Source organism: Cygnus atratus, chromosome 28 (assembly GCF_013377495.2).
Source record: "Cygnus atratus isolate AKBS03 ecotype Queensland, Australia chromosome 28, CAtr_DNAZoo_HiC_assembly, whole genome shotgun sequence".
NCBI lineage: Eukaryota > Metazoa > Chordata > Aves > Anseriformes > Anatidae > Cygnus > Cygnus atratus.
This window is the reverse complement of record NC_066389.1, coordinates 475,438-501,914: the sequence shown is the minus strand read 5'-3', so window position 1 is coordinate 501,914 and position 26,477 is coordinate 475,438. Positions and strand designations below refer to the sequence as shown.

General features: G+C 58.9%; 2 protein-coding genes across 12 annotated transcripts in view; one reads left to right on the top strand and one right to left on the bottom strand.

Annotated features, from left to right (window-relative positions):
• Positions 1-2,221: 2,221 nt before the first annotated feature.
• C28H1orf43 (chromosome 28 C1orf43 homolog) lies at positions 2,222-6,291 on the bottom strand. Its single transcript, XM_035567298.1, has 7 exons — positions 6,133-6,291; positions 4,961-5,062; positions 4,654-4,762; positions 4,323-4,376; positions 3,861-4,027; positions 3,686-3,744; positions 2,222-3,388 (listed from the first exon to the last, which is right to left on the bottom strand). The coding sequence occupies exons 1-7, from the start codon at positions 6,199-6,201 to the stop codon at positions 3,190-3,192; spliced, it is 759 nt and encodes a 252-aa protein (XP_035423191.1). The 5' UTR covers positions 6,202-6,291; the 3' UTR covers positions 2,222-3,189.
• A 119-nt stretch (positions 6,292-6,410) lies between these two features.
• Positions 6,411-26,477, top strand: part of UBAP2L (ubiquitin associated protein 2 like) — a 29,865-nt gene continuing 9,798 nt past the window's right edge. For 5 of the 11 annotated variants that reach the window (XM_035567297.2, XM_035567287.2, XM_035567290.2 and 2 more), the window contains exons 1-16: positions 6,411-6,477; positions 9,861-9,990; positions 10,872-10,949; positions 11,326-11,436; positions 13,794-13,962; positions 14,253-14,348; positions 15,062-15,107; positions 15,391-15,503; positions 16,940-17,014; positions 20,333-20,385; positions 21,684-21,769; positions 22,208-22,379; positions 23,244-23,445; positions 24,734-25,011; positions 25,291-25,463; positions 26,168-26,357. In XM_035567297.2, coding sequence (XP_035423190.1) covers positions 9,901-9,990; positions 10,872-10,949; positions 11,326-11,436; positions 13,794-13,962; positions 14,253-14,348; positions 15,062-15,107; positions 15,391-15,503; positions 16,940-17,014; positions 20,333-20,385; positions 21,684-21,769; positions 22,208-22,379; positions 23,244-23,445; positions 24,734-25,011; positions 25,291-25,463; positions 26,168-26,357 — 1,932 coding nt within the window. In that variant the 5' untranslated portion in view covers positions 6,411-6,477; positions 9,861-9,900. The remainder of the gene's footprint in view (positions 6,478-9,860; positions 9,991-10,871; positions 10,950-11,325; positions 11,437-13,793; positions 13,963-14,252; positions 14,349-15,061; positions 15,108-15,390; positions 15,504-16,939; positions 17,015-20,332; positions 20,386-21,683; positions 21,770-22,207; positions 22,380-23,243; positions 23,446-24,733; positions 25,012-25,290; positions 25,464-26,167; positions 26,358-26,477) is intronic. The other 6 variants (XM_035567292.2, XM_035567288.2, XM_035567296.2 and 3 more) reach the window with 3 other exon arrangements.

Below are 26,477 nucleotides of genomic sequence, written 5' to 3'. Positions count from 1 at the left end.
CTGCCCCCGGTCACACGCTGCTGTCATTAGTGGGGATGTCGATACTGGGGAGCCGTCCCCGTCCCGGCGGGCTCCCCGCTGCTGCGGGGCTGCGTGTGACCCTGCCCAAGGACGAGCCCTGGCCGGCGCTGGGGCGCTGTGCCCCACGTCCCCTCCTGCTCCATCCTGTCCCAGTGCCTTTGGTTTGGGGGAGCCACCGAGGACGCACGGTGTGCAGGAGCATCCCCTCCACAGGTGGCTGGAGGAGGCGAGCGCCTGTGTCCTCCTGCACTGTCCCTCGTGGGGACGTGGCCCCGCTGTCCTGCGTACGGCTGGGTGACAAAACAGGACCCCAGACCTGCTGTGGGGCGGCCGCTGGGACACGGATGACCCCGTCCAGCTGGGAGGGCACACGGGGCCTCGTGGGGTGCCTGGCACCAGGGGGCACGCAGCTCCCGGCCTAGGGAACAGAGCTGGGGGCTCTGCGGGGCCCAGAACCACTGGGCAGGACGTGGGGCAGGACGTGGGGCGGCCGGAGCCCCAGTACCACGGGGGGACGGGGACACAGCCACTGCCCAGGCTGCCTCTGACAGCCGGGAGGGTGGCGCTGGGGACGGCAGGGACACACGTGGAAGCAGCGCGGGGCCGGGACGCGGGGAGCTGCGTGCGGCGGCGGCGATGTGATGCGACCCGACAGATGAGCTAATGAAGGGCCGTTGGCGGGGGGGTGCCGGCCCGGCGGCCCCCAGCCCTGTCAATAAACTGAGCCAGGGCAGGCGCTGATGGGCCCTGGGGCCGGGAGACACCAAGGTCAGGCGCAGGCAGCGGCGACGAGGGGCAGGCGGGGGCTCAGGGGGTGCCCGGACGGTGAGCGGGGCCACGGAGCATCGCACCCCAGCCCCGTCCCCAGCACCAGGGGGACAGCGGCGTGTGGCTGGCACCGGGCACCATAGCGGGAGCAGGACCTGACCACGGAGCATCGCACCCCAGCCCCGTGCCCAGCACCAGGGGGACAGCGGCGTGTGGCTGGCACCAGGCACCGCAGCGGGAGCAGGACCTGACCACGAAGCACGAGGGGCTGCCGGTGCCACATCCACACATGGGGCAGCCAGAGAGAAGCAGAGCAGGCGCGCGGTGGCCGTGCTGCCATCTCCTGGCACAGCCACGGCCGGGACCGCGTGCCAGGATCTGGCACAGAGGGGCCGCGGGCGACGCTGCTGGATCCCAACCGCGGGGATCGGGCTGCGCTGCCCCTTCCCTCTGCCCCGCGGCTGCCCCCAAACCCAGCGGGCACAGCCCCGTCTCGCTCAGCTCCTTTTATTCCGCGGTGCTGCCAGCTGGGCTGAGCCTGACGAGCCGTGCGCTCAGAGCCGCTCCACGTAGAAAGCCTTCCCGAGCTGCTGCAGCTCCCGCTGGTGCTGCTGGTGCTCGGCCTGGAGGAGCCGGTGCAGGGCGGCCCATCGGACCTGCAGGGCGTCGGGGCCAGCGGTGAGCCACGCTCCTGCTGCCCGGCGTGCTGGCGAGGGGTCCTGAGCCCTCCGCTGCCGGGCAGGAGGGTGCCGGAGCCGGGAGCACCCCGAGGACGAGGGGCACGCGCCCCGGGCAGGGCACCTTGCCGAAAACGAGCAGACCTCACCGTGGTTTGCTCCTTGGAGGCCAGGCACAGCCCCACCGCGAGGCTCCACCGCAGCACCCTGAGGGACGTGGCCCAGATCCGCTCCTGGCGCTGGGGGTGCTCCCCGGCCGCCTGCCCCCAGCTGCGGGGACGTGGGGTGACAGGATGGATGGCGCGATGGGACAATGGGGCAGCACGGGGCCCCCGTCCTCCCTGCTGTGCCCCCCCCTCCTGCTGGGACCCCTTCCCCCCAGGGACCCCCTTTGCTGGCTCTACCTCCGCAGCCACTCCGCGTAGGCTCTCTCCTTCGCCAGGACCTGCAACCAACACATTTGGGGGGCTCGAACCTGCCCGGGCTTTCCCCACGCGATGGGGACGCAGTACGGTGACTGTCCCCACCTGCTCCCGCCGCAGGGACAGGGTCTGACTGGTCGCCGCAGCCATGGCCGGTGCCGTGGGGACCCCACAACCGCCCCCTGCCCCAGCCGGGCCGTTACCAACATCCCCCAGACCGGCGTCGCCGTCACCAAGGCAGCAGCGCGGTGACAGCCCCACGGTGACCGTTGGTTCCTTGGATCCCGCAGGGAAGGGCTCCTGGCAGCCAGAGGCCCATGGCACGCATCCAGCTCGGGGTAACTGTTGTTTTTATTAAACAGCAATTAAAAAGAGTGCAGAGGCCCGGGGAAGGGGCACAGCTCCTGCCCCACGCGCTGCGGTGAGCAGCAGGCGCTGCCGGCAGGACGCCGTCATCGAGCCGGGGGCTGCGAGCTGCGGCCCCGAGCTGGGCTCCCCCCGCCGCCAGCAGCCCCTTCCCCTGGGCTCGGTGGCCACTGGCATACGAGGCGCTGGTGAGAGTGGGAGGAACCCCCCGGCAGGGCAGACAGGACGTTTGAAGCTGGTATTTGTCTGCCCGAGACGTCCCCGAACGCCCAGCTGCAGGACGGAAACCGCAGCCCCAAGAGGCACCTCGCCCGCCGCGGGGAGGACTGCCCGCCAAACTATTTACACTCCGTCCAGGCCCCCTGGTGCACACCCGGCTGAGAGCAGCGATGGTGCCACGGGGAAAACGTTTCATTGGTCTTTGGAGAGAAGAGACGAGCGGCTCCGAAGCCTGAGCTCAACACAGACAGGACGGAGAGCCAGCATCAGCCCCTGCTGGCGGCCAAGGGGAAGAGGAGAGGTGGAAGAGAGCGCTGGCTGGGGGGATGTCTTATAAATAAGCTAAAGCTAACCAGAGTTTATTCACAGGGCCGGGGCTCCGAGGCGCTGCCAGCCTCCAAGCCAGAACAACGCCCGCAGCGTGCCCAAGCCTGACGCAGGGGGGCCGCAGGGGCCGATCCCTGCCGGGTTTGGCGGGCGGGCACAGTGCTTTGAAAAGGGCTCCCGGCGCGGGGTGAGCTCCACCAGCTGAAATGGAGCCTCCGCTGAGCTCTTATATCCGACGTTGCACAAGAGGGAGGCCCAAGAGCATGGCCGCTTCCTCCCAGCGCCGCCTGCGCGCTGACCCGCGGCTAAAACTCGCCCAGGACACTAAGCTGCACCCAGCAAGGGGCTCTGCTCTCGGCAGGTCCCCGGAGCAGCGCTCCCCGCCCCGCTCACAGGGTGCTCTCCAGCGTGTTGTAGTTGTCCTTGAAGCTCTTCAGCTCCAGGAAGTGTTTGGCACGTTTGCTCTTCTGGCTGGAAGGCAGGTAGGTGACCTGGATGGTGGCGGGGTTGGAGACTTCGGGGGAGAGAGTGAGGTCCTTGGCTGCTGACTGGTGCTGCCGCTGGCTGCTGCCTCCCCGGGCCTTGGTCCTGCAGAGAGAGGCACCATCACGGCAGGGGAAGGATGCGGCCCCTCCCCAGAGTCCCTGGCTCAAAGGCGCGAGCAGGAATGTGGATGCGACCTAGCAACAACCCCAAAATGCATCAAGAGACAGGCTGCAAAGAATAACCAAACCTGGAAGCACAGACTGGCGTGAACAGCCTGCTTCTCAGAGGCTGGCTTTCTGCCCCAAAGCCCATCTTTGCTCACGCCTCCACGACAGGCCGCCGAGGCCCAAGAAGCCAACACCGTCCCCCAGCAGCCACACGCCGGACAGAAACACTCACATGTTTGCCAGCTCGTTCAGAGCATCCTGGTACTTCAGATATTCTGGTTTCCCAAAGACCTGGACGCAAACAGAAAAGACCCTGCAAAGCCTGGCCGAGGGAACTGCGCGATCCCAGCCCTGCCAGCCCAGCAGGCCGGGGGGCAGGAGCAGCCCCCGCGGGGCCCGGCGCTTACCCCAGTGCCGTAGCGGGCGCTCTCGTACCCGTCCAGCAAGGTGTCGATCAAGGCTTTGCGGATGCCTTTGAAGGAGGCGCTGGAATTCCTCAGCTCCAGCAGGTAGGCACAGAAGTTCTTCCCTATTAAAGACTTTGGGTATCTGCCGTCCACGTGAAATGGTATTTCTAGGAAACAAGAAGGCACAACACCACCGTCTGAAGGACAGGTCAAACGCTTGTGTTCGCCCACAAAGTGAGACGAGCTAACGAAGCTTCCCACCGCTTCCACTGCCTCCATTTGCCGATTGCTTCCAACATGGGAGCGGAGCCGGCCCTCAGGCAGCCAGCCCTGGGGGGATTTAGTGACTGCTGCTCCCCAAAGAGGGCCGTGCGTTACCACGGGACCGCTGCCCAACGCACGCCCTTATCTCCTACACGCACTCTCTCCCCTCTCTTTCCCTCCCACCGTGCACTCGCTTACCGGATGTCCTAATTGCATCCAGCGCCTTCATCCTGTACAGGTAGTTATAGCAGCCTGGAAAGAGAAAACCCAAACTGAAAGCTCTGCACGACTCGGCAGCAAAAGGGAGGTGGGGAGAGCGGACGGGAGCAGGGCGCAGAGACACCATCTCCGATCAGCCAGCCAAACGCGGGGTCGCGATGGCAGCACCAAGGAGAGGCCAGCGATGCAGCTCAGCCCCCGGGGAGCGACCGCTGCAGGCAGACAGAGGCCGCCGTGGCAGAACAAGGCTGGGTGGTGTCCCTGGGTGGTGTCCCTGGTGTCCTCCAGCTCTCGTCCAGCGAGGGGGTACCTTGCGTCTCCAGCTGCAGAAGTCTGCTGTCGTCCTCAGCTAGCAGCCGGGGCTCGTACTTGATGTCTTGCACCCGTGACAGCCGAATGTCGATTTCTTCCTTTAAATCCTGCAGAGCAGAAAAAAAAAAAAAAAACCACAAAGAATTTAGAGCACTCACTTTTTCAGTAGGATTCTAAGGATTATTATAGGCAAATCCTGAGGGCTTTCTGGTGTAAAGCAGGGGGAAACCCATCCCTCAGCAGCTCCCGGCGATGCCGTTTCGGAGCAGACCCCGGCAGGGATGCCCCCACCCGCGGGCACCAACCTTAGGCGCGTGCTGTCCCACAGGCACGTGGGGGCCGCGGCGGGACTTCATGGCGAAGCGCATGATCTGGCGTTTCACGAAGATGAACAGCAGCACGAAGACCTAGACCCCGCCGGGGGGACAGGCGGTCAGCGCACCCAGCTGCGCCCCCGGACACCCCACAACCAGTCCCACACCCTCCCCCAAACCCCAGCGGTCTCAGGACCCCGCTCAGCCCACCCGGAGCCCCACGGACACTCGGGACAGCCCCACAAGCACCCCCCTGCTGACTGCAGAGGCCCTAACTCACGTCCTCGCCCTGCCCCACAGACGCTGCGGGGCCGGAGCCTACAGGCCCCCAGCCCAGCCCCACGAGGACCCCATGCCTGCTCCCCACAGACCCCCCAGGATGTGTCCCACGGGAGCCCCATGCAGTACTGGGGCCCACCCCCACCAGGGACCGGGGGACAGGACCCACAGGGCCCCTCACACACCGGGTTACTGGCCCCACAGGGACCGGGTGACAGGACCCACAGGAATCCACAGGGACCGGGACCCACGCGGCCCCACAAACACCCGGTACCTGGCGCCATGGGGACCCGGTGCCCGGCCCCACTCGGTACCGGGCCCCACGGGGATCCCCAGATACCTGTGCCCAGCTCTACGAGGACCCCCAAACAGCCCGGTGCCCAGACCAAGGGGACCCCCGGACACTGGGTGCGTGCCCCATGGGGACCGAGCACCGGGACCTACGGGCCCCACAGGCACCGGGTGACGGGACCCACGAACACCCGGTGCCCGGCCCCACGGGGATCCACGGACACTCGGTGCGGGGCCTCACGGGGACCCCCAGACACCGGGTGCGGGCCCCACGGGGACTGGGACCTACGGGCCCCACCGACGCCGGGTGACAGGACCCACGGGACCCGGGGCCCACGCGGACTCACGAACAGCCGGTACCGGGCCTCACGGGGATCCACGGGGACCCGGCGTCCGGCCTCACAGACACTCGGTGCCGGGCCCCACGGGGATCCCCAGACACCGGGTGCGGGCCCCACGGGGACCGAGCACCGGGGCCTCCGGGCCCCACCGACACCCCGTGACGGCCCCACGGGCCCCCACGCCCCCCCGGCGCCGGGCCCACGGCCCCCCCCCCACACCCCCGGTGCCCGCCGCCCCCCGCCGCCCCTCACCAGGCTGCCGTAGGCCATGACGAGCACCACGTGACCCCCGAGAGCCAGTTGCTGCCGGCCCCCCGCCATCCCCGGCCCGGCCCGGGCCACACAACATGGCGCCCGCCGAAGCCTCCCCCGCGCCCCCTCCACGTGACGCCAGCCGCTCCTCCCGCACGTGACCCTGCGGGGAGGGGGGGGGGGGGGGGTAGAAGCCTCCCCGCGCCCATCGCTCCCTTCCCTCCGCGTCACGTGGGCCGAAGCCGGCGCCGGCCAACGCCCTCCCCCCTCCCGAAAGCTCCGCGGCCCGCGTCACGTGATGGGGGCGGGCGCCGCTGGGTGCTTGTCAGTGCGGCGGCGACCCAGGTAAAGTTGGCTGCGCGGGGCGGCGGGCGGCGCGCGGCCCCTTTAAATCCCGCCCCCCCCTCCCCGCTCCCCCCTCTCCTCCCCGCGCCCCCCGCCCCCCCCCCTCCCCGGGGCGCTCCCCCCCTCCCCCCTCCCTTACTCACCCCCCCTCCGCCCCCCCCTCCCCCCACCCCCCCGTTACCGGGCGCCTCGCGGCCTGCAGGGCCCGGCCGCACCGCACCGGGCCGCGCCGCACCGGGCCGGGCCGGGCCCGCCGCAGGTGAGGCCGGGCGGGGAATGGCGGCCGCCGCCATGAGGGCGGAAGCGGGCCCGGCCTGGCGCCGCGCTGCTTTGGGGGGGGGGGGGGGGGGAACGGGAACGGAGCCGCCCCGCCGGGCCCCATTGTCCGCCGCCACCGGGCCCTCAGCGGCCGCCCCGCGGCGCGGCGCTAACAATGGGGCGGCCCCGGGCTGCCTCCCTCCGCCGGCCGGGCCCGGTACCGGGGCTCCGAACAAAGGGCCCCGAACCCCGGAGGGGGGGGGGCGCGGAGCCGCGGGGCGTGGGCAGGGCGCGGCCCCGAGACACCCCCGGTAGCCCCGATCGCCCCCCGGTGCCTCCCCGCCACCCCCCCGGTGCAACCCGGCACCCCCCCGGTGCCTCCCCCCGCCGCCCGTGCGGGCCCCGGCACCGCGGCAGCACCGGGCGGGAGCCCCCGCGCCGCCCCCCCCTCCTCCCCCCCCCCCCCCCGGTGCCCGCCTCCCTCGGGTGCTCCCGGCCCGCCCCACGCCGCGGGCAGAGCCCCCCGGAGCCCTGCCCCCCGCCGGCCCTGCCGCACGTGCCCGTTACCGGGGGGTGGGGGGGGGAGGCCGCGGGTTCCTGGTGCCAGCAGAGGAGGGGAGCGGTGCTGGGCGCGGGCCGGGGGGTGCTGAGCGGGGCCGCGGAGCCCCGCCGTGGTGCTGTACCTCGCCCCAGAGCCCCAATAAAGAGCTCGGCTGCGCCCCGTGCGCGCATCACCTCTTCTTCCGATGCTTCATTCGACGCCTCGCGTCCCGCGGGGCCCGGCGCCCCTCCTGCCCCGGGCCCTGCAGGCGCAGGGGGGGGTCTGCAAGGACCGCGGGCGACCCCCGGGCGCGTTGGCTTCCCGGGCAGCCCCGCGAAGCCGAGGCGCCGCGACCTGCGGCCGTGACGCTTCTCCTTCTCCGTCAACCCCGGCGAACGCATCGCTGTCCTCGTGGCGTGGAGCTGGCCGGGCGTAACGCGGCCCCTCGGCCGCGGGTGTCCTGCGGTTAGCTGGCCGTGCCCCTCCGTTACATCCCTCTTGCCGCACATACGCGTTTTTTATTCCTTTTTTAACAAAAAGAGGCAAAACGCTCGATAAACGCCGCTCTAAGCCAGCTGTTAGGCTCGTCGTTACGCGTGCACGGCCAGCCCAGGTGTGGAGCCAACGTCGGGGCTGATGTTTGCGTTTAAATACTGCCCGGGAGCTGCACCAAAGCTCCCTGCTGGAGGGATGAAGTCCCAGCAGGCAAACCCCCGTCTGCAGGGCGCCGCGCGCTCACCTGGAGGTCTCCGCAGCATCCAGGCCTGCTGGGGCTTCTGCCGTGGCTCTTTCTCTGGTGGTTTTTACACCTAAAAAATGCTGTAATGGTCACCAAAACCGAGCAGAGCGCGGCGGCTGTCGAACAATGCCCGGCGCTGCTCGAGGGTTGGGGACAGCAGCCTGCCGTGGAGCCGCAGATTGAGTTACTGCGGGCACGCAGCGTCGTTCCCCCCCCCCCCCCCCGGGCCCGCGGTCCCGCTGCCAGATGGGTTTAACGGGGCGGCTCGTGTGCGTGTGAAATACGTGGGGCTGCGCGAGACGGGGCCATGGGGAGCGAGCAGAAATTCCATGGGGAAGGAGCACGGGAGGCAGCGCTGCGTGGCCGCGGCGGCATTGGTTGTGGGGGGTGCTGGGGCTCGGAGCCCCTGGCGAAACGCCGGCTGCGGGGTGCGCCCAGCCGCTCCTGCTGGCCCCAGAGGCGGCGTGGGTTCCCTCCCGGTCCTAAAACCTGGAGGTGTGTGACCAGAAAGCTCCGTTCTTGCGGTGCCACGAGGCGTGGGCACCCCCGAAGGGTGGCCTTTGGGGGAAGCTGTGGAGCGCTTGGAAGCCCCACACGAGCGGTGCGAGGCGCTGGCGTGAGCCGGAGGGGGTCTGCCACGGCGCGGAGGTGACGTGGGGTCCCTGAGCTCTGCTGGAAAGGGCCCCCAGCCCCGCTGCTCTGCGCTCGCAGACTTCCCATTCCCCGGGTCTCGCAGGGCCGTTGGCTGTCGCGGCTTTTCCACTTTTCCCTCCTGCGCCCTGGGTCCTGCTCTGCGGTGATGGTGACGAGGAGGGCTTCGGGTCGCGCCCTGCAGGCTGCGTTTCCTTGCTCAGGTCTCCTCCCGCGGCCCCTTCCTCTGCCCCAGGCCTCGGAGCAGCAGCTGGAGCAGAACCTGTTGCTTCGGAGGAAGGCTCGGCGGCGTTACCAGCAAACCCCAGCGGTGTGGGGCCGGCAATTATTTAGATTTCAGGGTCTCAGAGGCAGCAAGGCCTGCCGAGCGCCTCGGGATGTACCTGGTGCTCCTTGCTTTGGGGAGATCATGGGCAGGATAAAGCCCTTCGCTGTGTGGGATTCCTTCCTCCAAACCCGGGGCGTGCGACTGTAGAACTTCACTTCCTAGGGGTGCTCCACGGCCTCGGCTCCTGCGGGGATTTTTGGCCTCAAGCAGCTCCCCAGCAGCGTTACTCGCTGTTATTCCGTGTCGGCACTGAGTTCGTTTTTTGGGTAACTTCAGAATACTCGGTAGAAGAAAAACGTGATGTTCCGAGGTCTGGGGAACAATTGAAATAAGAGAAAACGGTTGGTTCTACCGGGATCGTCTTCCTTTAAAAACAAACCCCCCAAACCTGCGGCAGCACCTTTTGCCGGCAGGTTTTTGCTTCCTCTGCACCGAAGTCAAGCCAGGAGAGAGGAGAGCTCCGGGCGCTCAGCCGGCACACCTGAGGCTCGGAGATGTTCGCTCTCAAAGCGAAGCTTCTCGAGAGCTTTTCGCAGCGCTCCTCGCTGTAGTTGGCGACCCCGTGCCCGCTCGCCCGCATCTTCTGGCGGCGAGTGGCTGAACCCTTGCCACGGGGCTCCTCTCCCCGGTCCCGGCCGCTCGCTGGGCTGCAGACGGGGCGTGGCGGCGGCCGCGTTCGACGCGGGGCGCTCGGTGGCGGGGCCGGCCGCAGGAGCCCGCGGCAGCCCCGGGCACGCAGCGGTTTTGGGGAAGCATCGGGAGGGTGGGGCCGTGCCGACTGCCTCGCTCGGTCGCTCAGTCTCGGTGCTGCCTTGTGTTTTCAGTTTCTAACAGCCTGTTCTCTCTTCTCCCCCGCCCCACCGCAGAGCTCTACCTTGTAAATACTGTTATTTGTATATACTGTAAATGATGACATCGGTGGGCACTAACCGAGCCCGGGGGAACTGGGAGCAGACACAGACACAGAGCCAGACACAGCACAAGCAGCGGCCGCAGGTAAGGGGAGCGTCCTTGGAAACCAGCTGGCGTGGAGGTGGAGACCTGGCGCTCCCGGCCGGGCGCTGGGCTTGGCCCAACGAAGGCCGACAGCGCTCCCTGCGAGCCGCGGGGCGCTCCCGGAGGCAGGGCGGGCGGGCGCCTCCGCCTGGGAGCCGGTGCCGGCGGGGTGCTGCCTTCCCTGGCTTTGTAAACATTTGTAAACGTGTTTACAAATATCTGAAGTGTGGGAGACGGAGGGGTTTGGCCAACCTCTTCTCAGTGGTTAGTGGGACAGGACAAGGGGCGATGGCCACAAAATGGAGCCCAGGAGGTTCCGCACCAACTTCTTCCCGGTGAGGGTGACGGAGCACTGGGACAGGCTGCCCAGGGAGGTTGTGGGGTCTCCTTCTCTGGAGATATTCGAGGCCTGTCCGGACGTCTACCTGGGCGGCCTGCTCTAGGGATCCTGCTTTGGCACGGGGGTTGGACCCGATGATCTCTCGAGGTCCCTTCCAACCCCTGCAGTTCTGTGATTCCCTCTGGCTGTGCCCCGTTTGTTTTACCAAACGCAGGCGGCCGTGAAGCCGTCTGCAGCTTGTCTCGATGTCCTTGTGGTGCTGAGGGCTGCCTCGAGGTGGAGTTAGGTTCGGTGGCTTGGGCTCACCCGTTGCAGACGGGTCGCCCGGCGGTGTTTCCCTTTCTCCTAGACTCCCCTCCCTCGCTTCTCTTCTCTCTGCCTTGCTTTCTGAAGCTTGCCTCTTCCCGGCCCTCGTTTGCGCCTCTTCCTCATCGCGTCGGTTCTTTTCCAGCGTCCTCGGGAGCGGCACGACCTTCGGAGGAGGGCGAGTGCAAGGTGTGCCACGCTAACCCCGCTCTCTTTTGATGTTCCATCTCCTCAGGCCACTGCGGAACAGATCCGACTTGCACAGATGATTTCGGACCACAACGACGCTGACTTTGAGGAGAAGGTGAAACAAGTGAGTGCGAACCCTGGGGCAGGGCAGGAGGCTGCTCCCTGGGCTTCTTTAGGCCACCGTCATTTTCAAAGCCTCGCGTGCCTGCTGTCTTCGGCCCCAAAGCACAAGGCTCAGCAGCATCCCGAGGCACGGCGCTGGGAGGCTAGGTTGTGGTGAAACTCGGTGACTCAGAAATTCCCACCCTCGGTTCTGGGGATTTGCTTCTCGTTCGGGGGCATAATTAAGCTGGGGAGGCTGGCAAGACTGCCAAACCCCATCGTTCCTTCAGATGCTTTCTGTTTTGGGATGCAGTTTGCTGGCCTCGTAAGAGAGCCGGGGGGATGTTGGTGCTTTCTTGGTTGGGAACGCGCTGACTGTGGCGGTGTCTCTCCTACAGCTGATCGACATCACAGGCAAGAACCAGGATGAGTGTGTGATTGCTCTGCACGACTGCAACGGGGATGTTAACAGAGCCATCAACGTGCTGCTGGAGGGCAATCCGGACACGGTAGGATTGGGTCCTGTAAATCTGGTGAGGCCTAGTTTGGTGTGACTGCCTTTTTGGAGACGAGACGTACAGTAACCTGCAGATAACAAGCCAAAATGACTCACTAGTTACACGAGTAGCATGGGAAGTGTGGTTATCTCCGGGCTTCTTAACGCCGTAGGTTTGCAGAAAACAGGAGCATGACCAGCCTGGAATAGGGAAATAGAGGGGAAAATGTGATAAGTCCATTTACTTCCTATTCCTTCTGAATCCGAGCAGTTGTGCAGATGCCAGCGTCCTGGTGGCAAAGCTTTCACACTGCCGTGAGCGGGAAGTAACTTCTCTTTTCTCCCGAGGGCTCAGGGACTTGTGGTGAAGGGCAGGTGTGGCAGCGGTGGTTCCTTTCTGTTACTTTGGCACTTTTGTTTCTCTGGCCCTAAATGTTCCCTCCCCGTCCTCAGTGATTTGCTGATTTTCCACTGCCCGTGCCGCACATTTTCGGGTCTTTTTGCCCTTTCTGTGCCAGCAGTGTTTTCTGTCGAGTTAGGTGAGCGAAGGTGAGCTCTGTGAACGAGTGGGAGCTCCTCCACGAGGCGTGCGGGCTGTGGCGAGGGCAGCAGACACAAATTCTGCTACAAACCAGCAGAAAGCCGCCGAGCCTCAGACCCTTCCCCACCGCTGCTGAACAGATCCCCCAGCACACCGAGATCGGACGGAGCCAGCCGAACTCTGTGTGCAAAGCTGAGGCTGTAGCTAGCGCTTCCAAATGTCACACACCAGCTCTTTTTTTCCCCTCTTTATTAGCCATGAGGTAGATGGATGGCTTGGGATTCTGTGATTCTGTGGACAGCTCTGTATTGTCTAACGCAGCTGCTTCCCAACATCAGGTGCTCTGCTAGCTCTGGCAGCGGCCAAGTTCGATGTGGTGCACGTGAGGATTCTTGCCTTGCCTTCAGAGAGCCCTTTCCATTGATAACTGAACAAAACAGCTGTTGGAAAACCCTTTTAGGAAGGGGGGTGACATGAATGTGCATCGCTGAGGCAAAGCTCTGCTCTGACTGTATTTTCCTCCATGTCCCTTGTAACCGGCAGCTTCCAGTTAAACGCCAAACCCCTGCTATGGCAGCAGTTACTTTTCCTAGATGAACACATTGCTCACGAAAATAGCGCTCGGGGTAGCGCGCAGCAAGCCGCGGCGTCTCCTTTATTCGAGCAGCTGAAGCCCCCAGCAGCGCAAGATGCAGGGCGAGGCACGCTCGCTGCAGAAGATTTGTAGAGGCAGGGGTGGTGGTGGCAGAGCAGAGCCCTCGAGTGGCTGCCACTTCTTCAGCCTCCAGTGCCCTGGGGGGCCTGCGGGCTGCTACCTGCAGCACGAGCGCCGGCAGCCTCTCGGAGCTGCTTCTGGGCTGGGTTCAGCTGGGGCAGCAGTCCCCTGAAAGGGGTTTCTGGTAAGGAACAGGCTTGTTAATGGCTCAAACGCTCACCTGCTGAGCTAGTTACTCATAATTTACTGTATTTCAAACGGGAGAGGAGCCAGCGCGATCTTCACGTTAAGTTAGACTCTGCTTAAAATTGCAGTATTCCAAGTAAACGTTTTCCTGAATTTCTTTCTGAGCCAGATACCCATGGAGAAAGACTTGAGAAGCCCTTGGTTTGAAGGCAGTTTGTGCCTCTAAGGTTTTTCGTTACTGTCCCTGCATGTTGCCATCCAAACCCAGCTGTTTGTTTATCTGCCAGTTACGTTTTCAGGTGCTTGTCGATGACTTGTGACTATTTTTAATTATTCTAACAGTGTGCAGCATCAGTTTAAGAATATGAAACCATTGCAGACTGTCATAAAACAAACCCGTGTGGGCTTAGAACAGTGAGCTGGAGGCGTGCTCAACTTTTTACAGCCCAACTTGGGATGAGTTGAACTTGCCTGTGGATAAACTCTGATACTCTCCTCCATGGGATCTGCTGGTCAGGGAGGGGTTTTCTTAGACACCTGCTTTTGGGAGAATAACTCACCCTGAGACGTTGACTGCAGGGCACTTTGGAATATTTACCCGGTTATTGCGGGAGCTCCCCCAAAGCAGTGACCTGTGTGAAGTGCCAGCCTTGTTCCCACTGAACAGGGCAAAGCTTCCAGGCTTTGTTTCAGAGGTCCAAGGATCATTGCAGAAATAGAAGGAGCCATCTTCTCGTACCTCCTCCGGCATCCCAGCCGGCTGTACGAGCACCCTGGTGTTGGCAGATGGTCTTTCCCAATAAAATTAGGCTGGAAACAATTTATTTGCCAGAGTTATGTACTTTGTAGCCTGATTAAGCATGTGTGTACGTTGCATCCAGCGCTGGTCAGCCTGTGATTAACTGCTCTCCCCTTTGCAAACCTTCAGCATTCCTGGGAAATGGTCGGGAAGAAGAAGGGTGTCCAAGGACAGAAGGAGAGCGGACAGACAGAGCCCAGTGAAGAAAGCAAAGAAAACCGGGAGAGGGATCGGGATTTCAGCAGACGACGTGGCGGGCCGCCGAGGCGGGGGCGAGGTGCCAGCCGTGGAAGAGAGTGTACGGACCGGCCCTTTACTAACACCCAGTACCTACCAGTAAAGCTGCTTGGGCAGACACGGCTTTGAGGAGAATCAGCCTTGTGTGTGTGGCGACCCGTTTGGTGCTCCCCTACCTGAGATGCACCCTTGGGTGCTGCACCCGGCATTGCCGGTTAAAGAAAAGTTCCGGGAGCGTTTGGCAGCGTGGTCTCCTGCACAGCCACCACGCTTCAGTGCCTGACGTCTGTTCTGGTATCCTCCCTAAAGCAGGAGGAATCCTGAAGGTTTCTTTGCCTTGTTCTCTTTCAGTTCGGGGCCAGGAGAACGGACTGGACGGTGGCAAGAGTGGAGGCTCTTCTGGAAGAGGCACAGAACGAGGGAGACGGGGACGTGGCCGAGGCCGAGGTACGTGCTGGGCTTCGGGTCAGGGGGTGGGAGGAGAAGAACAGTGTCAGTGCGGCTCCTCTGTACCGTGCCTCTATCAGAGGAATTGGCAAGCCGAAAAGAAGCACTTGATTTTTGTTCTCAGGGTTAGGCCTAGTGCCTACGCCTTGCTTCCCCTTTTAAACATGGTAGAAACAGTGACTGGTTCTTGTGTCCCACCCGGGGAGGTGAACTGAGCCCGGCTTTATCCTACAGAGCTGGGATACCAGAAGACCTAGGAGCCTGTTGGCAGGTGGGCAGGCTGCTTGTTAGCGACAGCACCTGGATTTGCCTTGTCCCTGCGCATGTGTCTCTCAGCACCAGTGCTGTGCAAACCCTTGGCTTGGTTTTTAAAGACTCAGTGGCAGCAATTCATTTTTCCCCCAAATCCGTGCTGCTCAGGAATTGTTGCCGAGGACTCAGTACAGAAATCAGAACCTGGGGTCCGGTATTTACGCTTCGTGCCAGCTGGAAACCCCATCTGAGCCTGGAATCGTGCATCACTAATTACACTGCCAGCCAGCTGAGGTCATTCATGTACACGTGAAGCCGCTGCTGGAGATCCCATCTACTCGGGACGATCCTCAACGCTTTATATTTTGGGCATCAGAACTCCATATGTTGTTCAAATGTTTCTTCTCCCAGTGGCACAGAGCCAAGAGAGATGCTCAGCAGTGCGTGTGTGTGTTTTACAGGTGGCTCCGGAAGGCGGGGGGGAAGATTTTCTGCCCAAGGCATGGGGTAAGTTTCGCTGGGACACACCACAGCAAAAAATATAAAACCTTTGTGCGTGAATACTACCGTTTGCTTCACTCTTCTGTCTTTTGTTGTTGTTTTTAATGAAACAAAAACTGCACCATGCTAACTTAAATTTGGAAAGGCCGCTGTAGCTGGGGCGTTCCTCTGCTGAGCAGAGCAGTCTTTGGGGAATCTCCTAGCTATAATACAGCACAAATAACATCAGCTGTTTTTAAAATGTTTAGCGAGAGGGAATAACAAATTTTCTTCCCTGTGTTTCGTACAGAACTTTCAACCCGGCTGACTACGCTGAGCCAGCCAGCACGGACGAGAACTATGGGAACAGCAACAACAACACGTGGAACAACACTGGCAGTTTTGAACCGGACGATGGCACAAGTAAGCGGCCTTTCAGCTTGTCGCTGTTGTGTTTTTAGATCAAAAGTGGGGTTTGTGTCCCTTCAGTCGTGCTGAGGAGGTTCTGGGCAGGTCTTAGGCTTGAGGGTGGTGGAACAGGTTGTTGGTTCAGAGCTGGAATTCAGTCGCTCGGCGTCTTTGCATCCGGAGGTGCCTTTGCTTTGAGGAGTATCCAGCGCGTATTTGGGTTTCCTGTGAAATAATCTTTGAGGTTTTAGGTCTGACTATAAAGGCTGCATCAGGTCATTTGTTAGGGGTAACCGTGCTGGAAGTTTGGAGCTGGATGGTTGTTCAGGTGTGATCTTGTGTGTGCTGTTGCTGACAGAGGCACAGGGACACTCACCTCAGGTCTATTTTCCAGCAGAAACCGTGCTGTGTCTTTGCAGAAGCCTTTTTACAGACAGGAGCGTGATAAACACACGCAGGCTCCCTGGATGTTCAGTGCATCCTCCTGAGAATATTGCTCTGAGTTCAGATGTTGGGTTTGGTACGGGGAGCATTCACATTTTCGTGGTCATCTTGCTCAGGTTGCTGTAGGGTGAGACCTTGATACAAGAAGTTAGCCGAAAAGAAACCTTCATCGCTTCCCTGCTGGAGCCAAGCACTTCTCTGCTGGGTGGTTCCAAACACCCACCTGCCCTTGCATGTTTGAGTCCCCCCCGCAGCAATCTTGTACTGCAAACCATTTGTACGTGACATGAGTGCTCAAACATCACGTTTTGGTTATTAGAACCATTCACAGCTCGACGTTAATGCTGCATTAGGCCGGCTTCATATTTCTTGTGTTTGCTGACAAGCTAATAGCTTTGCAAAGAGCAGGACAGGACTGTAAAGTGCTGTCCCTTTCGCTACACGTTGTTAGTTTAGACTTTATTTTCCAGAAAAAAGAGCTTTTTCGAAAGGAGAAGGTAGGCCTGGATGCGTAAAACTCTAGCAGACTGAGTGATCATCCTGTTGATGACTCTTAAAAACTAAATGGCTTCATTTCTAAGTACCAGAGGGGTGTAGTATAGGGCAGTGGGGGCACGTGTGTCTCTGGAGGGAAAAGCAAAAGGAGCAGAGCTGTGTGCTGCAAATTGAGCTGTCTGGTCTGAGCAGACGTCTGTGTGTGCTTGTCTCTGTCCGTGTTTTTTGGAAATACGGAACAAAGTGGTTTAGAGCATGGTCGGAGTTGGAATTAAGACTGTTTCTGACACAGCAGTTTGGATCTGCTCTAGAGTTACAGCGCAGCCGTAAAGTTTATCGTTCACCTGTCGTATGTGGTCATTTTGTTCCTGTTGTAGTAGCCTCAGGCATCTCTTTGAATTAACAATATCCACAGGTACAATGTGACTGATGTACGTGGGGGCAATGAAACTCTTTCATTTAAGTCAAAATTTCACTGGTTGTCTTTTTTCTTTTCTTTTCTTTTGTTTCAGGACTTGATTTCATTGGGGGTGAGGGGTCAAATTATCCCCGAAAATTTGACACTGCTCCTGGTACGATACATCCAGGTGCACTAACTGCCCCGGATACCTTTACTTCATAGCTTTTTTTAAAAACAAACTGAAATATCTGTGGATATGTCATTCTTCTCTCTTAATTTGTTCATTTTAATGAATTTTGACGTTTGTTCTGACTCTGCTTTTACTAATGCTGACTCCTTGAATGTAAATTGGGAGAGGTTAACCTGCATACTTGTGAATTATGTAAATTTTGACTTCAGCCATCGCTTCTCAGCACCCACAGCAGCGCTGTGTCCCCAGCACCGACAGAGCACCCTGCCCCGGGGGAAGCACGAGGCAGCTCAGCCCTCTCCTGCCTGTCTCACATCCAGAGAGCTATGACTTGCTGTACTCCCCGTGCTGTCCCCTTGCCTCCGCAGTTCGCTCTGCAGCAGTCACTCCGCTCGCCTCCCTGCTAGGTTTCTGCCCAGGTTCCAAACGCTGCTGCGAGGGTGATTAGTCCTGCTCAACCGTCTCAGCGCTTTACCTCTGCTTACGGCTGCCTCCGGACTGCCACGCTGCTTGCCTCCGAGCAGACCTGCCCTGCAGCCGAAGGTGGCCACCTATCTGCATAGAACCATAGAAGCACAAGGGTGGAAAGGACCTACAGGATCACCTAGTCCAACCGTCCTCCTAGCACCGATACTAAGCTACTAAATCGTATCTCCATCGAGATATTCGGATGACCAGGATGCTTGATGGCGAAGCTGCTCGGTGCCTGGCCAGTTTATTTCCTGCTTTTATATCATTACGCCATAGGAAGCCAAGAGAGACCGATGGGCTGATCCAGTTGGCCCTATTAAGCCCATCGAATCCCATTAGTGTCCACGAGAAGGCTCAAAACATTTAACCAATGTCTTCTCCTCTGGTTGTGGTCCTGGGCACCCTGCTCCAGGTGGCCCTGCTTGAGCACGGGTTGGACCCACAGGTCCCTTCCCACCTCAGCCCTTCTGCGGTCCCTGAGGTCTGGAAATCCAGGCTAAAACTCTTCTGCAGAGCCTTCTGCTTTGCTCCTTTCTTTAGAAAAAGAAACTCTTGACGACACGATGGGATTTTGGTTTTCAGCAGTGGTTGCAGCAAGCCTCTTAGTTCACCGTGCTGCCGAGCGGCACGCCGTGGCTTAAATTACTTACACCCTTCTCTGCTGCACGATGGGACGCTCAAGTTCTGCCTAAAAAAATACGACAATCTTATTTTCAAGCCCTCTTTTCCTGCCTGGAGGAGCTTAAAGAGATCAGCTGCTCCTTGAAGCTCCCTTAGGGCAGGGAGGAGGGGTTCCCGTTCGGGTGACACTCCGAAGTGGCGGGGGCAGTGTCAGTGCCGCGCTGCTGCTCTCCCCGTTGGTAAGAGCTGCGTGGGGAGAGATGCTCGGCTTCTTTCAGGGCAAACCAACCAAAAAGCTAAGCACGCTGTGCTGGTTAGGGAGCTTCCTGGAGCATTTCCAGAGAATTCCATGAGCATTGCAGGAGCGGGCAGGTCTTTGGTTCCTCGTCCTTCTCCCTGGGTGCCTGGCACCAGGGTGATGCCCACCAGGAAAGCCCCATCGGTGGCTGCTCTTCGTCTGCAGGATTTCTTCCTGCTTTCCTTGCTGCTTTGCTTTTCTTCTCCTTTCCCCCCACGTGAGCAAAGCTAAAGCCGAGCCCTGCGCTCCGCTCCGTGTACAAACTCTTTGGGACCTCTCCGAGCCTCCTGCTCTCCCACGTGGACTGCAGTGGGGTGAGGAACCCGCAGCTCCCGCTTCCCTCCCGGGCAGGGATTTTCTGATCCCTGCAGCCTGGAAAGCAGCCTTCTTGCTGCCCGTGAGCGAGGGCACGACCAGGCTGAGGAACGGGGGGAGGCTGTTCCTTAACCCCTGCTGTGTGTTGGGTTGGGTGTGTTGAACTCTATCCGGTGCTTCTGTCCCAGGAGGAAAGGGTCGTGTGCCTCGAGACTCCCACGAGCCAGGGAAGTTGTGTTGAGTTAAAAAAAAGAAAAAAAAAATTCCCCCCAAAATTGAACTTAAATCCAGGAAAGCTTCTTGGATTGGTTCAATGTCAGGCAAAGAATAAAAGAAAATACTTCGTTGGTCCTCTGAACACCTCACCTGTAGATAAGCAGCTGTTTAGATGTTTTGGCCTCAGAATTGGAGTGTGTATGGGGAGATCTGCTGAGCTCTTCCCCAAAAAACCCAAGAGCCTGATCGTGTCCTACAGAAGGATCTGCAAAGTCCTCATTCTCCACGTGCTGTTTTTATGCTGTAAAAGGCTTTCAGCTGATAAAGGGGCTGATGCCAACTTGTTCTGTCCTTGTGACTCCCTCCAGAATTAACCCCCTGCCTGTCTTGGCCTCTCTTCACCTGCTTTGCGTGGGCTGAACTGACCTGGGCAGGGGGCTTTCTTTATTTGCCCCCTTTTTTTTTTTTTTTTTTTTTTTTTTTCCCCTATGAATATTGGGGATGGAAAATGCTCCCGCTTTCTTCCCACGCCAAATTTTCATTCGCCTAATGGATTTGGAAGCCACCGCATACAGCTCAAAGTACTGGGGTTAAATGGTGGTGTCTGTGTGGGACCGAACAAGTTGAAGATGCAGCCAGGCAAAGCTTGCCTTTTTTTTTTTTTTTTTTTTTTCCCTTTGGTAAATCTTGCTCGTCTCGCAAATTGCGCTGCGATTTATTGTGGCTGAAACCTTGTGCTTTTCGCCCTGATACCCTAAGCTTCCTCACTTCGAGCATTTCTCCAGAATTGGACCCAGAACACTGATGGGTTGGTTAGCCCCAGAAATTTTCCTTTCAGATTCCCATTCCCCTCTCCACAGGGGTTTCTGGTGCAGCGAGGCTTTGACATTTTTTGGGGGGGTGGGGGGGTAACAACCGTGCGAACGGTTCGGTTGCCCCTGGGTGCTGCGGAGGCTCAAGGCTCGGCCGGGGGGGTCCTGCACAAAGGGGGCCCGCAGCAGAGGTGCTCTGTCCGAGCTGCTGGGGTCACACCAACTGCTCGTGGGTGCTGCTGCCGTAGGAAGAGGGAGAGCAGGGAAATGGGATGAGGAGGCCGGGGACGGTGCCGGGGCTTCCTCGCCAGGCTCAGCTTTCCTGTTTGGTGCCGGGGGGCGCGCACTGCCCTAGCTGCTGGCCCAGGGCCCTCCCTGGTGCTGCTCAACCTGAGCCAGGCTGGGGCAATCCCCTCGTGGTAACTTGCCCGTGAATTTTGGGTTGGGGTCGGCTGCTTTAACTTGTCTGGTTGGCAAATAAAAGTCCTCTCGGCTGCTTGCAAAGCTTCCCAGTGCTTCCCCGGCTCTTGTAAGCGGAGCTTCGATGCACGCCTAACTTCTCTGCCTCTTGTTGTCCTTCAGGTGCGTGGAGGGCAGCGACGGAAGAATGGGGCACGGAGGACTGGAATGAAGATGTAGGTACTCCCCGAACCCCTCTCCTCCGCGTGCTGCTGGCGGGGTGCTGTGCTGACCGTGTACACAGCTAGGAGAGAAGCACAAAGTCCACCCTCTGCACGCTCCGGGCATAGCCCGAGGCTCCCAGCTCCAGGAGCTCTGATGACCGAGGAGAGTAAATATTGCTAAAACATGGGTGTCGTAGAGCTTGTCCCAGGAGCCCAGGACAGCAAGGGTTCTCCTGGAGCATTGAGTCTGGTCCTCTTATTTCTTCCAGCAGCATTTTTTGAATTCTTCCGTCAACTGGCCTTGCTCTCTGGCTTGTCTTGATGAGTTTTGTTCTCTACCTGGAGCCTCCGTTGAGAGACAGTGGATGTTATCACCTGCTGTTAACGCCTGTCTATCAGTTTCTTCTGATTTGGGCTTCAGACCAGTCTTTGAATCGAGGGAGAACTTCTGGTCTTGCAGATGGGAGCAGGGTTGGGCTCTTTAGTAGCATTGCTAGTTCTGCATGCTCATTTTAGCTAGGCCTACGGAACGGGCACGAAGAGAAAGCTTTTGCTTTCCAGGCACTGTCTGAGGGAGGCTCTCCTGCTGGGTTTGGAGACGCAGGCAGCTTCCGTCTGTTCCAGCCAGGTCTTTGCTTAAAGAGTGTCTTGGTAGCCCGTCTTGCCTTCAGTGTGTGTAATATGCTCTCAGAGGTTCCTCTGCTGTGGTTTTGTTTTTAAACTCCTGCAGCTTAGCTGCTGGCAGCTCCTCAGTCTGGAATAGAAGCTGTTTGTATTCAGCTGAATTCTGAGCTCAGCCTCAGGTAGTTGTTAAACCTCCCCTTCGTTCGTTTTTGAGAAGCGTTATTTTCCCTTCCACAGTGTAAATAGATATCTGGTATAATAGGTATCTGGTCAGATCACCCAGGTGAAACCAGGAGTGTTGGAAGCTAAACTATCAGTCCGAAGCTTTTTTTCCCTTTGACTTCTTCAGCAATGTTTGCACCTAACCCGTGCAGTGGGCTTTGCAGATGGGTGCTGAACGCCGTGACTTTGGAGCACCTAACTAAATCCACCAGGGGTGCTGGGGCCTTGTGGACTACAGGAAATTTGTAGAGGGATTTATTTTTTTGACTTAGGGGTGATTTGTGCACTTGCCCAAGAAGAAATACGCAGAAAGATGATTCTGATGGGGGCCAAATGTTGAAGTTTTAACACCTAATTTCTTGAATCATCCTGGGGCTGTGTCTTAAACACTTGTGTGCTTCGCTCGGAGTCCCACCATGCTGGTGTGAATTTTGGAATTCCTTTTTCCCTCTTTTATCTTTCAGCTGTCTGAGACTAAGATCTTCACTGCCTCCAACGTGTCTTCAGTGCCTCTGCCCGCAGAGAATGTGACAATCACAGCTGGACAGAGGTGAGAGCCCGGTTTTGTGGGACAAGTGGCACCCAAGTCTCAGAGCAATTTGCTTTTGGAGACTAAACCTTGCCAACTAGATAAAAATGCAGCAGCTCTGAATGAGCTAATACGTATTTAAGTGTAGAAGTTGAGTTAGAAGGTCTGGATTACAGGATTCTTCTAGGCTCTGCCACTGGTTCTTCAGATTTTGGGGCATTTGCCAGTGCTAAAAGTATGTGTTCCATGATGTAAACAGAAGGCTGTGCAGGATGTTGCCTAGTCTCTGTCCTTTGGAGGTCGCTAGTGGCAGTTGTGAGTTAAAGTTCTGCAGATTCATTGGATGTTTAAAGTAAAAAGCACAAATCTTGTGGCTGGAGGTAGCACGCTGCTGTAGTAAAGGCAAGGGCTGTGACAGCTCCTGTTCACCTCAGCGGGTTGTCTTCCTTCTTCAACCAGAATCGACCTTGCAGTACTGCTAGGAAAGACTCCCTCTTCCATGGAGAACGAGTCAACAAACCTGGAGTCATCCCAGGCTCCTTCCCTGGCCCAGCCGCTGGTGTTCAGCAATTCCAAGCAGAGTGCCATGGCCCAGCCGACCTCCGGTAACTCCTTCTCTCACCACAGCATGGTAAGGAAATGCCGCTCGCTGTCAGCGTGCGGGCTTGTACAAACGTTGGTTTCCCTGCCGCTCTCTGCCTGCATTTGGGCCACGTGGGAAATTCCAGTTCTGAGACCTGTCTGCTTCGTGTGGCAGAGTCTTCCACTTGGGTGATTTGCCAGTCTGCTGTAAGCAGAAGCATGCAACCCGTTGCTTACTTAGAGATAAATGGGATCATTCCTGCCCTGCTGCCCTTGCCGGGCTTGCAACTTTTCCTCTTTCCTGCTCAGAGGAAAGGAGAAACTCTTGCAATCCAGAGGCTTGCAAGTTCATCAGTTAGAGACCTGGAACTGGCTGGGGGTTTGGTGTGGGGTGAAGTGCTAGCACCTTTGCGCTGATGGGTGAAGAGAGGAGGTCTTGAGTCTGAATTGGTGTGCGCAGACCTGGGAATATGCTTTGTCATATAACTTCAGCGAAGAAATTGTGCATTAAATGATGAGGTGGTTTTGAGCCCCCTTTCCCCAACGGAAAAGCCAAGTTCTAGTGGTGGCTGTCCTGTCTGGTGAAGCCGAGTGCATGTGTATAATTCAGTACATTTTTAAAGATCTGTCTGTTAACTGGCTTTGAAAGCCTCCAGGACACTGCACGACGCAGTGGGCTAGGCAATAGATAGAGTTACCTGGGCTTGAGCGTGGTAAAAGCTGTGAGACAAGTGTGAGGCCTCCTTGCCGATGGTGTCTGTGTACCTGAAGCTCAAGGCTGTTAAACCGAGGCACTCGGCGAGAAGAAGCAGGGTGCAGAGAGTTCGGGCTTGTGTTAGGAGATGTGCCTGTCCTCTGAGCCAAGTTCCAAGGCAGGGGAGATGCTGACTTTGTTTCATTGCTGAAATTGCAGGTGAGCATGCTGGGGAAAGGGTTCGGAGATGTCGGGGAGGCCAAAGGCAGCAGTACCACGGGTTCTCAGTTCCTGGAGCAGTTCAAGACAGCCCAGGCTCTGGCTCAGCTGGCTGCTCAGCACACCCAGCCTGGCAGCAGCACCACTGCTTCCTCCTGGGACCTGGGATCCACTACGCAGACCTCGTCTCTCGTGCAGTACGGTAAGGAAAAGCAGCTTAGGTCCTCAACGGGGGACGCGTTCTGTGTTCTCGCAGATCTGCAGAAGCGTGCTGCAAACAGCAGGGTGAGGGATTCGGAGGAGGAACAGACGTTCAAACCCTTTGACCAAATGCCCCTCAAGTTCGCAACCAAGCTAACTTTAGCTTGGGGAAATTAAAAGAGCCACAGGTGCAAGTTTGTATAAGGCATTCCCTGACAAGAGTAAAGTGTAGTAGTGCATCTGAGCCTTTCCCCGTTCTCTTTATACGGGGAGCAGGCAAACCACAGCCTGTTGGCTGTTCCAGGCAGCCTCGGGGCCGGGGATCTGGGGTTCCCAAGCCCCTCGCTGTGCAGAGCTACTGCTGGGTGTAAAGCTGTGTAACAGGAGATCTGCAAGTAGGTGCTTCCTTCCAGCAAACGCTTCCTGAACACAAACACTTGTCAGTCTCGTCTCGCTGCTGACCTGATGCATCTTTTAAAGGAATGTGATTCTGGTGACTGCTAAATGCCAAGAAGTAATTCTGCCTCTGGGCTGGCACGAAGGGGCAAACGCCAGTTAAGAGAGGTTCGTGCTTTTCAGATGAGATGTTGAGCCCTACAGGCCTGAATCTCAGAAATACTGCGGTTGGGTACTAGTGCCGTTTCTTTCCGATCGTGCATTTCATTTCTTGCCGGAGAGATATGGCTGTGGTTCAAATCGAAGCTGAAGAAAAATTGAGCCCTGTCCTAGCTGCAGTCGGTGTTGGCAGTTGCCGATCTTTTCAGACAAGGAGCCACAGAGGAGCGTCGGAGGGAACAGGAGCTGTGTATTAATAGGCTGTGCTCCTGGCTGCTTTAGGCAGAGGAGGGCGGTCCTGAGGCTGGGGGTGCTGCTCACAGGGTGCCCTGCGTTTGCAGGGGAAAGAGCAGGCAAGGAAACGCAGCAATGTTGGCAGAGAAGGGGAAGGAAACACTGCCAAGCCCGTGCCAGGCAGGCATGCGGTGCCTCCACAAAAGGGACGTTAAAGTCTGGCTTTTTAGGAGGATGGAGGACTTCTGCTGTCCAAGCTTGCTTTGTCCCCTGGAGGTGATGGAATAGGTTTTGGGGACAGGGGCTTAAAAGTCTCAGCATGGATGGTGCTGAGAGTGCAAAGTGAGGAATAGGGGTGCTGGGGTTCTCTGCGCTCTCATTTTAAGGGGCTCCAGGAGGCGCAGTGTGAAGTGATTTTATTTTTCTTGGTAGTGAGAAATGTCAGAACTTGCTTCCGTTTTATGGAAGCGCAGCCTAACTCAGCTCTCTGCCCCCGGCAGATCTCAAGAACCCGACGGACTCTTCTGTGCATAGTCCCTTCACCAAGCGTCAGGCCTTCACGTCAACTTCAACCATGATCGAAGTGTTCATGCAGGAGAAGCAGCCCGTGGTGACTGCCTCCACGACCGTGCCGGCACCCCCTTCTTCGCCGCTGCCCAGCAAAACCAATCCCGTTCCCCAAATGTCCCCGGGCTCCTCAGACAACCAGTCCTCCAGTCCCCAGCCAGCACAGCAGAAGCTGAAGCAGCAAAAGAAAAAAGCGTCGTTAACATCCAAGGTGCACAGCGATGGTGGGAAGGAGGCGTTGTGTTGCCAGAATTCCAGCAAGCTGCCTTCGTGCTGCTGAGGGAGAGGCTGCTCTTGGCCTTCCTGGGGTTGGCGTTGGCTCTTCGGGGGGCTGGAGGGGAGGCGATGGAGAAAAGTTGCCTTCCTGGGTTGCACAGAGTAATGCAGAGGACGTGAGCCGCCGCTGTGCGGTGGGACTGGGGGTGCTGAAGTCATTTTCTGTGCTTATCCCGGGGAGTGACTGAGCATTTCTGTTTTCCCTGCCTTGCAGATTCCTGCACTTGCGGTGGAAATGCCTGGCTCAGCAGATATCTCAGGGCTAAACCTGCAGTTTGGGGCATTACAGTTTGGTTCAGAGCCTGTTCTGGCGGAGTACGAATCGACGCCCACCACGAGCGCCGCCGTTAGCCAGTCCCCGAGCAGCCTGTACACCAGCACCGCCAGGTGAGGACCCCCTGAGGAAAGGGGGGATTGATCCGAGCAGGGAGCAGCTCGCCCCGTGGGCTGCAGTCACACTGCATGCTAGTAGACCCTTTCTGACCCTGCCCGTGGTCGCAAAGGGGGGACAAGGTATGCAACAGCAAAGCGCAAGTTGCCAGCAGGCTTTCGGGCAGCTTTGTGACCGGTTGGCCTCGGGTGCTTGTACAGAAAGCAGAGGTTTCCTGCTGCAGAAAATTGGTCTGCTGGAAAGACTGGAGGGGAATCCCCAGCCCAGCTCCTCCTCGCTCCTGGTGAGCAGGTTCCGTGTGCTTCCCGTGGGTTTTTGCCTGGCACACCGGGACGTGGTGCAGGAGGAGTACCTACCGGTGCTGATGTGTGGCCAAAACAAATTTTTCCCGTCTTCTCTTGGGCTGCCACTTGGTGTCTGGTCCCTTGAGTGCTGGGACCTGAGTGGTGACAGCTCATGAAATGTCACCTGGAGCAGAGCAGCGTGAGGTGAGCCTGCAGCTGGGTGCCAGCACCCTCCTGCAGCGGGGTCAGCTCTTTCCTGGGTCTGCTCCTGCCCTTGGCTGCGTTGTGTGTCTCCTCTGTGCCGGGGCTTGGGGCTCTTTATTTTGAAGACTTGGAACAGTGAGCCTGCAGTCTGTGTCAGCAGCTCGCAGACGGGGCTGATTTGGAGGAAAACGAAACCTTTTTGTTCTTTGTAGTGAATCTTCATCCACAATTTCGTCCAATCAAAGCCAGGAGTCTGGTTACCAGAGCGGCACAATACAGACAGCAACGTTTACCTCCCAGAACAGCGCTCAGGGACCACTGTACGAACAGAGATCCACCCAGACGAGGCGATACCCAAATTCCATCTCCTCCTCGCCCCAGAAAGATCTGACCCCGGCCAAGGTAGGCAAACAGCTTCGCTCATCCTTTCTGCTGGGCAAGTGTGGTACGAAGCACTGCCTTGGGGGAGGCCACGTGGTTGAGCGAGCGTGTCTGATCCTCCAGCCTCACCCCGTGGCGTGT

Bases quoted from the DNA above. Each gene is read 5' to 3' on its own strand.
- C28H1orf43 (XM_035567298.1), bottom strand. From the start codon at position 6,201: ATGGCGGGGGGCCGGCAGCAACTGGCTCTCGGGGGTCACGTGGTGCTC. The intron at 4,028-4,322 runs GTAAGCGAGTGC...CTTGTTTCCTAG, and splicing joins GGATGCAATTAGGACATCCG to AAATACCATTTCACGTGGAC. The intron at 3,745-3,860 runs GTAAGCGCCGGG...GTTTGCGTCCAG, and splicing joins GCGCCCGCTACGGCACTGGG to GTCTTTGGGAAACCAGAATA.